The sequence below is a fragment of the Balaenoptera borealis genome, assembly GCF_965194805.1.
Source record: "Balaenoptera borealis genome assembly, chromosome: 15".
In the NCBI taxonomy this organism is placed as follows: Eukaryota; Metazoa; Chordata; class Mammalia; order Artiodactyla; family Balaenopteridae; genus Balaenoptera; species Balaenoptera borealis.
Window position 1 is genome coordinate 79,113,449 of NC_138871.1, and position 12,932 is coordinate 79,126,380.

The following is a 12,932-nucleotide window of genomic DNA, read 5'->3' on the forward strand; positions in this document are numbered from 1 at the left end:
GGGGACATGGATAAAAATTGATTAGTATGGAGAAGAAAGGGAGTTTTATAAAAAATTACAGCTCATAGGAATGGAATGAATGAATGTATCCTTCAAGAATAAGCTTTTGGGCACCATTTCTTCCTGAGCACCTTCCCTAAGCTTCCAGTCTAGGTTTAGTCCTCTTTCTTCAGTGCTTGGATATTCCTCTACTGTAGCACTTATCCTATTATATTGTAATAAACTCTATATGTCTGTTTCTCCTACTATACTGTAAATTTCTTGAAAAAAGACTGTCAATTTTGAATATCTAATACCTAACACAGTGCCTGGTACATAATAGATAATCAATAAATGTATTAAAAACTGAACAACAAAAAGAAAACATGAGTATCTGGGGAACTGTAAGCAATTTGGTGAGGTAGAGTGTGAGAGGCATGGGAGAAGGGAAAGAAGTTGCTGGAGATCAGGCTAGAAAATAGACTAGCACAAAGTTGTGAATGACCTGATTAACTAGGCTACATAATGGGCCATGTAGTGTTAGTTTTATATGCATATTTATCTTTGTATATGCATATTTCTGGCCAGAATGCATTTTTTAGAGACAAAAATTACATTTTACATGTCATAGCATTTACTTCAGTACGAGGCATACTTTCTTGCAGATAATAGATATTCATTCAGCAAGTCAAAGGATAATTAAATCATCAGATGAGAGCATTTACTTAAGGTACTTTGAAAAATGTTATTATTTAGCTGTCAATGATTATTGATTGACAGTAAGCAGTGACTAAACTCTGCCGTAAATAATGATAGAAGAAGGATTCTTTTGATCCATTATTTTCCTCTGAACTGAACCTATTGCCATTCTGAAATCATAGAGCCATAAGCAAACTTAAAATATTGAAAAGTACAGCTACTTTTTTGTATTTGGCTAATATTGGGGTTCTTCACTCATGAAAAAGGATCAAATGAGATGAAAACAAATTAACATACTTTGTTTGTTTGTTTTGTTTTGTTGTAATAAAGTTTTCACACTGTGTCTTGGCACCAATATAGAGTCTGTCAAATTTCCTCTCTTTGACCTTAGCCAGACAAGAAAGAAAACACTGCCTGGCTTGCTAAGGCTGCAGTTCTGTAGTGAGAATTGATTTATACAATAATGTTTCTAAAGTACTGTGAAATAGAGTTTGATTCAATACTATGCTTGTAACTGTTTAACAACTGGCTTTCTAGAAAGAAAAAAAAAAGCTCCCTAATTTGTAGTGTTTGCTGATTTTAGCAATTTAAATAGAAATACTTCCATCATGGCTTACTCCAAGCTACCCACAGGAAATGACTGACGTTTGGGGTTGGGAAGAGATGCCAATGTTCAATTCGTTAAACTGTAGGAGCCAGTCTAACCTTGCTAGTGTGATGTTAATAATAACTATCATTACTTAAGAAACGTTTAATGAATATCTATTTACACAGCCAACTCTCTTCTAAATGCCTTACGTGGTGTATTTCATTTAGATCACACAACAGCCTATGAGGTAGGTTCTACTTTATAATTCCCATTTATAGGAATCTGTCTCAGAAAGGTTAAGTAATTTGCTCACATTACACAGCTAGGAAGAAGTGGACCATAGCTTCAACCATAGACAATTTGACTCCAGAACCTACTCACCTAAATAGTATTCTATTTTGCTTTCAGGATAAAAAATTATGTTTAGCATAGTTTTTATGTTAAATGTATTTTGTATTTAATGTAAATATATGTAATTCCTTCAAAATTTGAAGTAAATTGTAGTTCTATGAATTTGCCATGTCCAGCTAAATATTTATTATGCAACCAACCAAAACAAAGTGACTAATCTCAGCAGAAAAACTATACAAAAGGAGAAAGCAATCTAAGTAATTACAAGTTTGTATGATAAAAATCATAGACATTTTGCTACCTCAAAATTTTGAAAAGATTCTTGTGAAAGTTTAATTGAAAAGAATTCACAATTAATTTTTAAAAGAGGTGTTATTTACAGTTGCATGAATTCCAAAATAATACAAACTCTTGCTTTTATTTCAGCAGCAAAGAATCTTTTAATTGATGCTGAAATTTATTAGACCATCAGATGATTGTTGGAAATAGTTGAACATTTCCAGCACCCACCCCCCCCAACCCTGGTTTTCCAACACTGAGGGCTCAGGTAAATGATTATTTTTGAATAGCTAAATATGCAAAAAATATAATAGTACATTAATGAAATAATATTTAGAACTAAAGAAAGGGGAGCAGATGAAACTGTGAATGTCTAAACATACAACATGGCTGTAAACTGGAAGGACTTCAGAAGATTTAAGTAAGGCCTGACATTACACTTTAGGCAAATGAACCAGCATAGGCCCAAGACCTGGAATTGTGATAGGGCTTTATATATTTGATGAATGGTGAGAAGCTTAGTGCTGCAGGAAAGCTAGTTGTGTTGTGGAAGTATACAGAAGCTGAAAAAACAGTTTGGAGATGAACTATGAAGAACTTTGCATGTCAAATTAAAGAGCTTGTATTTTATTCTGTATGTATCAAAGAGTCAAAAGAATTTCTTAAGTCAGGAAACATGTAACAAAGTGATTAATATTTTAAGAAGAAAAGTCTCATGGTAGTGGTGGGTAGAAGTGAAGGGGAGACTAGTAAAAAGATCATTCTTTTTACTGTTCTCAGCAGGAGATGATGAGGGCCTGAAATAAAGCTCAAACATTATGGATAAAGAATAGAAGATTAATTCCTGGGTTATATTTGATATAGAATTAACAATATTTGATGAATGTCTACATAGGGGTTGGGTGATGGGGAAAGACTGTAAAAGAGAGAAAAAATTAAGGATAACACTAAGAGTCTCTAGTTTAGGAAAGTGGGTAGATAATGATGTCATTAATGAAAATTGACAATAAGGAGGTGATTTAATGCTTAAAGTATTTGCTTATACATTGTCTCATTTAAGACCATTTTACTGTTACAGTTGTTGCTCTGCTGAAAGGTTAATTGCCTATGTGGATGTACAGAGCACCGTGGTTTTCTGAAATATTTTTCCAACTAGAACTTCTTAGTGACTTGATAAAAATTGATTTTGGTGTTATTTATAGCCATATTTATTTTAAATATTTTTAGTAAGTGATATTTTCCTCTTTAACCCCTGTATTTTGTTTAAATTTTTTAAAATACATTTTTTATTTTTATTTTTATTTATTTTTGGCTGTGCTGGGTCTTTGTTGCTGCGCGTGGGCTTTCTCTAGTTCCTGCAAGCGGGGGCTACTCTTCATTGCGGTGCGCGGGCTTCTCATTGCAGTGGCTTCTCTTGTTGCGGAGCACGGGCTCTAGGCACATGGGCTCAGTAGTTGTGGCTCGTGGGCTCTAGAGCACAGGCTCAGTAGTTGTGGCACACAGGCTTAGTTGCTCCGCGGCATGTGAGATCTTGCCGGACCAGGGCTCGAACCCGTGTCCCCTGCATTGGCAGGCGGATTCTTAATCACTGTGCCACCAGGGAAGCCCTGGTTTAAATATTTTTGTTAGTTGTTCTTATTAAGTGTTTAAAATATATTTGATTATCTTAGTCTGAAATAAAGTTTTAGGTTGAATGTTTTTATTCATCATTTACATGCTTTATTAAAAGGCATAAAATAGAAGAACTGTCCTGTCGAATATCTGTTCTTACCATGAAATTTAAATGGCATTAATACTGGTAATATTTAAAGTCAATTTTTGGCTCTATGTTGGTATGATCTCAAGCAAGTCTCCATTTTAACATATAAAATCAAAACCAAAACAAGAAGCTTAAAACACACTTAAGACACCACAAAATCCATTTGGATTGGTAAAGGTATAGTAACAGTAATACTATTACATTTTTTCTCATTAACTGAAGTTAACTGAGGCTCTGGGGATGTAAAAATGAATAGATCTTTGCCCCGATTAACACACAGTCTGGTAGAGGGGATGTAAACAACTCAATACAATGTTGTGAGTGTTATAGTATAGTTGAAAATTAAGTTCTTCAGGAACACAGATGAGGATACAAATAATTTGGCTGCGGTTTGGATAGGGCAGGGATGAGGCAGAGCTTTCACAGCGGAGGTAGCTTTTGGGTAGAACCCTTGTAGGCGGAATAGGAATTTGTCAGATGGAGAAAGAGAAGAGCATTGAGAACATGCATGAAAAGACAAGAAAATAACAAGAAAGAGAAGGACATTGAGAACATGGATGAAAAGACAAGAAAATAACAAACAGTCTCGTGTAGGCAGCACAGGGCAAATTGTAAAAAGAGATGAAGCCAAAAAAGTTAAGGTAGGATCTAGTTGTGAAGATCTGCCATACCGTGCTAAGGATATTGGACTTCAGGCATCCTGTGGTACTGAGTGAATTTCTGACTTAACTCTAACAGGAGCTTTTGTCATATTTTAAGTATGAGGTTTATCTCATTCTTTCATTCCTTCAGAGCTGAACTGTAATAGGACACCAAGCTGAAAGGAATGACAGGTGCCGGCCTTAAAGCTCAGTTTACTGTTTTTTAAGGAGGTAGGAGTTTTCTAAGGAAGGGCAGGTAAAGTGCTATAGAAAAATGTGACATTTGAAATGGGCCTTGAAGAGTAGGGAAGATTTGGACGTCTCATTTATATTTTGATTAAGATGAGTTGAAGATACAATTTCTTGCATTTCTCGTAACTATTTGCAAGGTAGCATTTTAAAAATAAAGGAAAAACACGTAGTAGTTTCAATAGGCATTGATTAAAATGACAGTGGTCATTAATGTGATGTTGAAATAAGTAAGTGCAAGAAAAGACTTCTTTTCCAGTCTTCATTGCTATGTTTCTTCAGGAAAAAAAAAAAAAAAAAACCCATACATTTCTGTACACTTAAGAGCATCTTAGACATAGTTCTCAAACAATTGTTGAATTAAACTGAAAACTTCTGGGTTTATTTGAATTCTAGTCCTTAAACAACACATAATTTTAAAATAATGGTGTAATATAGAGATTTAAAAAATAGTGTGTTCTGGGGAAAACTAGCAAGATGAGAAACAAACACCGAGTTACAGATCAATCTAGAATCACAAAGCTATGGCATTTCCTATACAGATAGAAAGCTTATTTCTAATGTTGTGTTAATGTACCAGTTACATCCACCTTGGCTATGCAAGTCAGTCTAGAGGCTGATTAAAGCATAGAACAGAGTGCATTCGAATGGAATGTAGAACTGCGGAAAATCTGGGATAAAAAAACAATGGAACTAAAGATATATAGAAGCAGCACTTCGAGAACTCCCTGAGGTATAATCTGAGCCACTGCCACATTCTTATTTACAGCATTGATGAAGTGCTTATACTGTAAGGCTTTCAACAAATTTAAGTAAACATTTCTCTGGAGGAATTCACAGCCAAAGTAATGCCTAGAACTGGAATCACAGCATCTCTAAGTATTTACAAGACAGGAGGCTGATGAACAGTTTATGACCTAAAGTATTATGCCAGTCATATTTTGCCATTTATACACTTATGGGTTATGAAATTAGGATTCCTGTTGCACATTACTGCAGTCCTTATAATTTGTTTTTTTTTAACCAGGGAACATACAACTTATCAACTTTGAAACAATCATCAAGGGGACTGATGTTTCCGATTACTGAGCAGTAATTGCAAGTTTCTTAATAAACATTTTGAAAATCATTTTCTTCTTTAGAAGTACAACATTCACAAAACTCAGACTTGACTGAAGATAATGAATAAATTGTTCTCAAAGCAGAGGAAAAAGAAAAACAACACTTACAAAATTTATTATGTGTGATTCATGATGATTATTCATGCTTACAATAAACAGAATAGCTGAAACATATAATTTTTATCTTTAAGTAGTGGCAGTCACAATATTGGGAAAGACAACTCCACAGCGCATATGAAAACTTTGTTTTTCTACAGTCTTAAAATGAAGATTAATAATTTATCTGGATAATAGTTTCTACACACTTTTTTTTCCTGAAATATTCAGATCGTTAAGTACCAGTGCCGTCCTTTCCCAAAACACACTTCATGAGTGAAGTGGAAACCTGATTTTTCAATGCCACTGGGGTCATTAAGAGCATTTTGGGAAGTTTTTCCGCACACGGAGAGCTTTGGTTTGGTGTTTACAGAACTACACGGTTTTACTGGACAAGACGCTCGGGAGAAACTGTGGAGAAGTCGCTTCTGAGGAAAACACAGAGTTTTAGAATTAAAAAAATAAAGCTGTTTCCGTTCACAAATTTAAAAAAAGAGATTCTGACTTTTCTCATTAATTCTACCACAGGGAAGACAAAGTTTCGATCAGCTACAACCCTGGCAATAGCAAAGGGCGCTAAAAAGAGACAAAGTAACGGTCCCAGGCGCTCGGTGCTTTGAGGGAGAGAGACTACTTGGGACTCGCGGGAGTGCGGTGGCTGGGGGCGTGGCCTAGGCCTGGGCCATGGGGGCGGGAGTGGGGCGTGGTCTAGGTGGGCTACCCCTGAGGCTAGGGCCGAGGCCAGGCCTCAAGGGGCGTGTCAGGGGCGTGACCAAGGCGGGCTCGGGGGGTGGGGCTCGGGGGGGCGCGGTGGGGCGGAGCCACCTTGCGCCTGCTAAGAGACCCGAGTCTGGCCGGAGCCTCTGACAGATTCCCTCAGATCGCTGTCATGTCGTTCACGCAGCGCGCGCCTCAGGTTGTGGAGCTCGGGGAGCCTGCTTCCCCTTTACCGCCTCCTGACGACCCTGATTCCCCACCACCCCGTAGTAAGCGGCCCCGTCTTGAGGAGCCCGGTGGTGTTTCTGAGGCGGGGTGGAGGCTGCCTTTGGTGCCTCGCTTGTCTGAGGCGGAAAAAGTCTGGGAGTCGTCAGCCAGACCCTTCAAGGCGCTCCTGGTTTCAGCTAAGGAGATTTTTGATAACTCCACAGACTCGCGTGTGGAGAAGTCTGTCGGTGAGAGGCAGATGTGTAATCTGGGATGCCGAAATAGCAGGTTTGAGATGAAGAGTTGTTCGCGGTCTCTCCCCTCACAAAGTTTAGATTGTGGTTTGAAGGCTTCTGGAACGTCTTGTGAACCAGGGCTGTATGACAGAGAGTCCTTCGGTGTGCATTGCAGTGATAGATCTGCAACAGAGGCTGGTCAGCTGCCCAACGCCTCTATACATGATGGACAGGCAATTAAAAATGAGGATGGAAAACGCTATTTACTCCAGGGGAGAGACAATAGCCAGGAGGACAATAATTGCGCAAAACAGACAGAAAATTCATTTTTAGATGTTACCTTTTACAAGGACACCAAATCAACGTTTCATGATATTAAGAGCAGATGTAAAGCTGACAGCGTTATGCCATCAAATAAAAAAGAAAATAGCATTTCAGCATCCACACTAAAAATATCAAAATCTCAAACCCAGCCCAGCATGGAAATTGGCAAACCCAGCTATTTTAGAGATTGCAGCACGATAAGTATCCCTGAGTTTCCAACTGATTTAAATAGCAAAATGTCTTCTGTCTATTTAAAGGAAATAATGAAGAAAAATGACAAAAATGAGGCATGTGTGAGGGATTTCACAAACATTCACTGGTCTCAAAATAGACCTGATGTTAAGAAGCAAAAGTTACAGGATGATAAAAAAACTGTGGATGCAGAAAATATTTTTTCTGAATGTTATGGAAGTAACCACCAGTCACTCAGCAACCGAAGTGTTTGTGTGAGAAAAAAAGACTTGATCAGTTTACACTACTATAGTCACTGTAGTATCAAGTCTGATGCAATGGACTCTGCAAAGAATTTCACTATAAAACTAGAAAATGCAAATTGGGAAGAGGCAGAAACATGCCTGGACAGCTACATATCTACCAGATTGGAAAAATTGAAAAGCTGGGACCGTAACATTATTTTGAGAAAAAATAGGAAAAATTGTTGGATTATGGATAGTTACAAAACTAAATGTGAAAATATGAAAACAACTGGAGAAATGTTGAATTTGCAACAATTATCAGAAACAGATCTTTTAAGCAAAGAAAATTATCACAATACAGAAGTCATGAAAACACATGAAGGAAAATCAGAGCCTCTCATGATAGAAACACTAGGTAGTCAAAAAGCTTTAATAAAAATTTTTTGGTTAAAAGGTAAAGGAGAAAACGATAATATGCTACAGTTGAGATGTTACACTACACAAAAAGACTTTCATTTAAGCAGTATTTTTGAAAATTTCATTACAGGAATTTTTTATTTCCTTAAAAGTATTTCAGGAAATCAAAAAGATAATAATATCTTAACCTGGTATGGAATTTTGAAGTGTAAAAATCAAATTGATGTTCAAAATCTAATAACTAGGAATATGAATGTCAATAGAAATAATGATATTTTAAGCATATATTTACAAACCAGTGTTTTAGACCTTCTAAATACTATATTGAAAACCAACATAACATCTTTGCTCAATAACTTTGACTCTTTAACAATAATTGAAAATGATTCTAAATTAGAAGAGGGATGCATTTTCAAATGGGTAATATATTTGAATTATCCAAAAAACGTTACAGTGAAAAAACTTATCAGTTCCTCCAGTATGACGATTAAAAACACACACTTTCCAATTTTTGAAACATATGAAAAAATTCCCCTTTTAATGGACTTTGATGACATCAATGAAATTTTTTTGACAAAAGAAATTAGTTACAAGAATAGGAGTTGTCCTGAACGACTCATGAGTGTGGGAAACTGGGTGCACTGTAGTCCTAAAACTGTTAAAACACATGTTAAGTCTTGTCCTCAATTTATACAGATCCAGAAATATATTAATAAAAAAACTTATGAAATAAATATGCAGAACCAAGATTTATATTCTGAAGGAAAACAAAAGCATAATAAGATCAACAGATTTAATTTTAAATGCATATTTGAAGATTTCTTCAATATTAGGCAACAGGCTATACAGGCAAGCCACGACAAAAAACACAATGAACAAACCGATCTGACGACTATAACCCCGGTGCTAACTTTTGGGGACTTGATAAGTGAAGTTGAAGAAAAAAAATATGACTTAATTTTGAAGGAGGAAGTAAAAGTCACAGCACAAAGTTTAACAAACAGTTGCCAAGTTCATGAAGATATTAAGATAGAAAAGGAAGAGAAAAAGAGTTTTTATTCAAGGGAAGGCATATTTTTTGTGCAACCAGTTTCATTAATGAGTAAGAAAGTAGGTGTGGAAGAAACTAAATATGTTAATCGAAATAATGTAGCTGACAGAAATGAATCTGAGAATATTTTTCAAGAAAGTGAGTTAGCTAAATCAAAGCATTTTCATCCAAAGAATGACTCTTCAGAATGTTTTAATCTTCAATTTGAAACTCATTTGAGTGTAGGGAACAATGAATGTTTTCAGGACTTATCTGCCAAGTGTTTATCAAGAGATGCTCTGACAATAGTAAATGATTTTGAGATGAAGAGTAAATTTGATTTAGTACTTGAAGAACTTCATATGTTTCATGAAATTAGTACGGAAAATGAAATTCTAAGCACTGTGGAAACCAACAATGGGCAAGAAAATTACTTTGTAGAAAATAATGATGTTGAGGAGGTAAAAACGGAGATTAAAAAAGGTTTGAAAATGGGTACAGAAAACAAAATATGTTCATCTTCTTTGCTCTGTGATACGATAGCAGGTCCTAATACGCATAAAAAACACCAAAATTTGTTTAAATGGAAAAAAGTACCCAAAAATGGAGAACAGGAAGTTCCTAATGAATATTGCTGTCTAAGAACATCAGAGGAAGAATTACTCTATTCTACTTCTAAGGAAGGTATGAAATTAGTTTTAAAATATACTTTCTGAGTTAAAAGAAAATGCTTTTTTTTTTTTTTTCTGTGTGGGCCAAATATAGAATTTTGGCAAAAAAGAAGATAAGGTATAAGACAATGTTTATTGATGCATTATTATTTTTCTATAAAGGGTTGTTCAAACATTAAATAATATACTGAAGTTGATGGGAACAAGTGATGAAATTTTTAAAAGGAGCTTTGAAATATCCTGTTTTACTTACCTAAATATTAGGAGCCAATGGGAGGAAATATTCCTGAAAAAGTAATTTTTTTATAGTATTAACATTTTATATAAAAGTTACTTTTTGCTATAACACATTGATCTTTATTTTTAGGTTGTGAAAAACCTTCACCTGAAAGACCAGCTTTTTTCTCTGATGAATTTAAGGAAGAAAAATGTAATTATTTAGTGAAGGGAGGTAAGATTTTTAGTTATTTTCTATAATACTTTCTAAGATGACTATTGCGTTTTTGTACTTTTAGCATGAGGAAAATATATTTAGGGTGTTAACAAATAAATACAAAGATTTAATACTTTTGTAAACATTAATAATTTACTGATGCAAATTCCTATAGTTAAAAATTGGCTAAAAATTAAAATATCATTTAGAATGTAATTAGAAAATGCACTCTAAAACTGTTTAAATATTTGCAGTGATGCATTGCAATAACTATATGATAAGATAGGTGTTTTATATATACCTAATATACACATCTAATGTATGTAACATTAATTAGCAAAAATGAAAAAGGCATTTATCTAAGTTGGATTTATGTTGATGTTACTCCCAATTATAAATTTATTATCATTGTTTTCTATTCTTGAAAGATTATGAAGCTCTTTATATGTACATTTTATGTAGTGATTTTGAAAGAAATTAGCATCATTTACATATATTAACATGATTTAGGACTATGGCATTTAAACTTTTGCTTACTATAAAAAATCAAACTGAAGAAAAGTTAAACAACTAACCTTATCCTTTGCCTAAGAGGTGTTTAATAACAGAATAAGACACACTAAGTCTAACACCTGTTCTAACTTGTAGTACCAATGGGGGTGAGGTAAGAGTTGGATTAAAATTAGGGAATTATTTTCTGAATAACTACGTTTTCATTTGGTCAGAAATTGCTGGTATTACACAATAAGACTAGATCTAGAAATAATAATCATGTAGGTGAAGTATATTTACCAAAATACCTTCAGTCATGCATCATTTCTCAAAGCATTTCTCCTGGCTTCTCATCAGTAGAATTGCTGTCCCTGGTACTTTTATTCAGTCACTTCAGAATTGCATAATTTCCTCTTTTCTTAGCTTACAATGAAATACTCTTAAAAATTAATCCAAGTCCTTGGAAGATCAAAAGCCCATGGGAAATTTCTTCTCCCACGAATAAAGGAAATAATTAAAGGAACAATACTCTCTAAGACTAAAAGCGGGATGGTGGAATTGGCCTGAAAAGGATAGGGGTTGTTTCTTCTAGGACAGGAAGAAAGGAAGAAATTGGGTTTAGGAACATATTCTCTGATAGAATAAAGGAAGATTAGGGAGCACAAACCCATATTGTCATCATGATGTTAATTGTGATAATAAAAAGGATATTTGAGGCAGATTAAAGTATGTGCCTAAATGGGGAAAGAAATGTTACACTTGTTGGAAATATCTGAACCCATGATACTCTATTGTGGCTTCACAAGGAAAAGTTCCTCCTTGTCATGAAATATGAAAAATAACGTGTGAGGTCAGCCAGAGTTATTTAATACTATGTTAGGATCGTTGTCTTGCATCCACTTTCAAAGTGCATAAAAATGGAATGATCTTCCTGAGGCTTGTTAAAATCCATAATGTAAGGGAAAAGTTGGGAGATACTGTGAAGTGGGGATAATGATGGACTAACTGCCTAGGGAGAGTGGGTGCCTGCTTATGTAGGGTGATTTTAAAGGTATTGGAAAACTTCTGATTGTACAGAAATGTTATTGATACCTACCCACTTGTCATCATGATGCCTCCAATTAAAGTTTCTACTACTAATATTTCCAGGGTATCCTATCTCCCCTTGTCTCTCTCTTCTCTCTTTGTGGTATGGAGAAGGCAAGTACTTTGAGCGTGTTAAATGCCAGCTAGCCAGTGTGCCAGGTGCTTTATATATCATTTAGCACCAATACTTCTCTAATGTTAATGTGGATATATGTCAGGCAAAGAATGTCACTAGTCACCCAACTCTACAAGGATTGAGTCATTAGCCACCGCACTTGCTGACCTGTAGCGCACCCTGAAAAGAGTTCAGGGCAGAGATCAGGAATGAGGCATTCTGTGCTCTGGAAAAACTGGCAGAACAGGCCTTCAGATAGATATTTTCAGGAGAAAATTGTGTGAATCCAATTTCTTGCATCTTCCCATACTTAGAAAAGCACTAAAATAATTAACTAAGATATCTGTTCCTCCTGACTAGCAGTAACCTTCTACCAAGATGTGTGTCTGATTGCAGGTACCTCTTCTCCAAAATCACATATATGCTGACCTCCTCCCTTACCTCTTCAGAGCTATCTGAGAGGCTGTATCTTGGGGTATGGGCCACAGTAAGTCCCCAGATAAAACTGAAACTCACAGCTCTCAACTGAGTTTTTATTTCATCTGACATACGAATCACCTGGGTGTCTTATTAAATGATTCTGATTTTGTTGTGTGGTAGGCTCTAAGATTCTGCATTCCTGTCAAGCTCCTAGCAGATGGAGATGCTGCTAGACTTTGAGTTGAGCTGGAACTTTGAGTTACAAGGATTTAGAAAACAACTGACTTGGCATTATTTCTAAAAGACCACTAACAACCTTCATGACTTTTTTCTTTAACTTTGCTTTCTAAAATGAGCAATTTCTGGTATTATGCTTGGATGTTTAGAATTGTTACACAATACAAAGCAGTAAGTTAATCTAGTATATAGCAATAATAAAAGGGATCATTATTTATTTTTTAAAAATGGTAGGAAATCCAAGGAGACAAAGAAGCATATTCTTATAGCCACAATTTAATGACTGTTTAAGGTCATGTGCTTTGCAAAAGACCTGCTGTTGATACGAATTGGTTCAGTGATTTCCCATTTCCCATCCATTGCAAAAT

The 12,932-nt window shown here is 35.3% G+C and overlaps 1 protein-coding gene across 7 annotated transcripts in view; it reads left to right on the forward strand.

The window, feature by feature from the left end:
* RAD51AP2 (RAD51 associated protein 2) overlaps window positions 1–12,932 on the forward strand; it is a 66,237-nt gene that overhangs the window by 19,211 nt on the left and 34,094 nt on the right. For 4 of the 7 annotated variants that reach the window (XR_014234680.1, XR_014234681.1, XR_014234682.1 and 1 more), the window contains 2 exons: window positions 2,048–2,165; window positions 10,149–10,232. Coding sequence is in view for 1 of the 7 variants with exons in the window: in XM_082356470.1 (XP_082212596.1) it covers window positions 6,653–9,794; window positions 10,149–10,232 (3,226 nt within the window). In the remaining 6 variants the exon portion in view is untranslated. Of the gene's footprint in view, window positions 1–2,047; window positions 2,166–6,606; window positions 9,795–10,148; window positions 10,233–12,932 lie in introns of those variants that run through there. The other 3 variants (XR_014234683.1, XR_014234684.1, XM_082356470.1) reach the window with 2 other exon arrangements.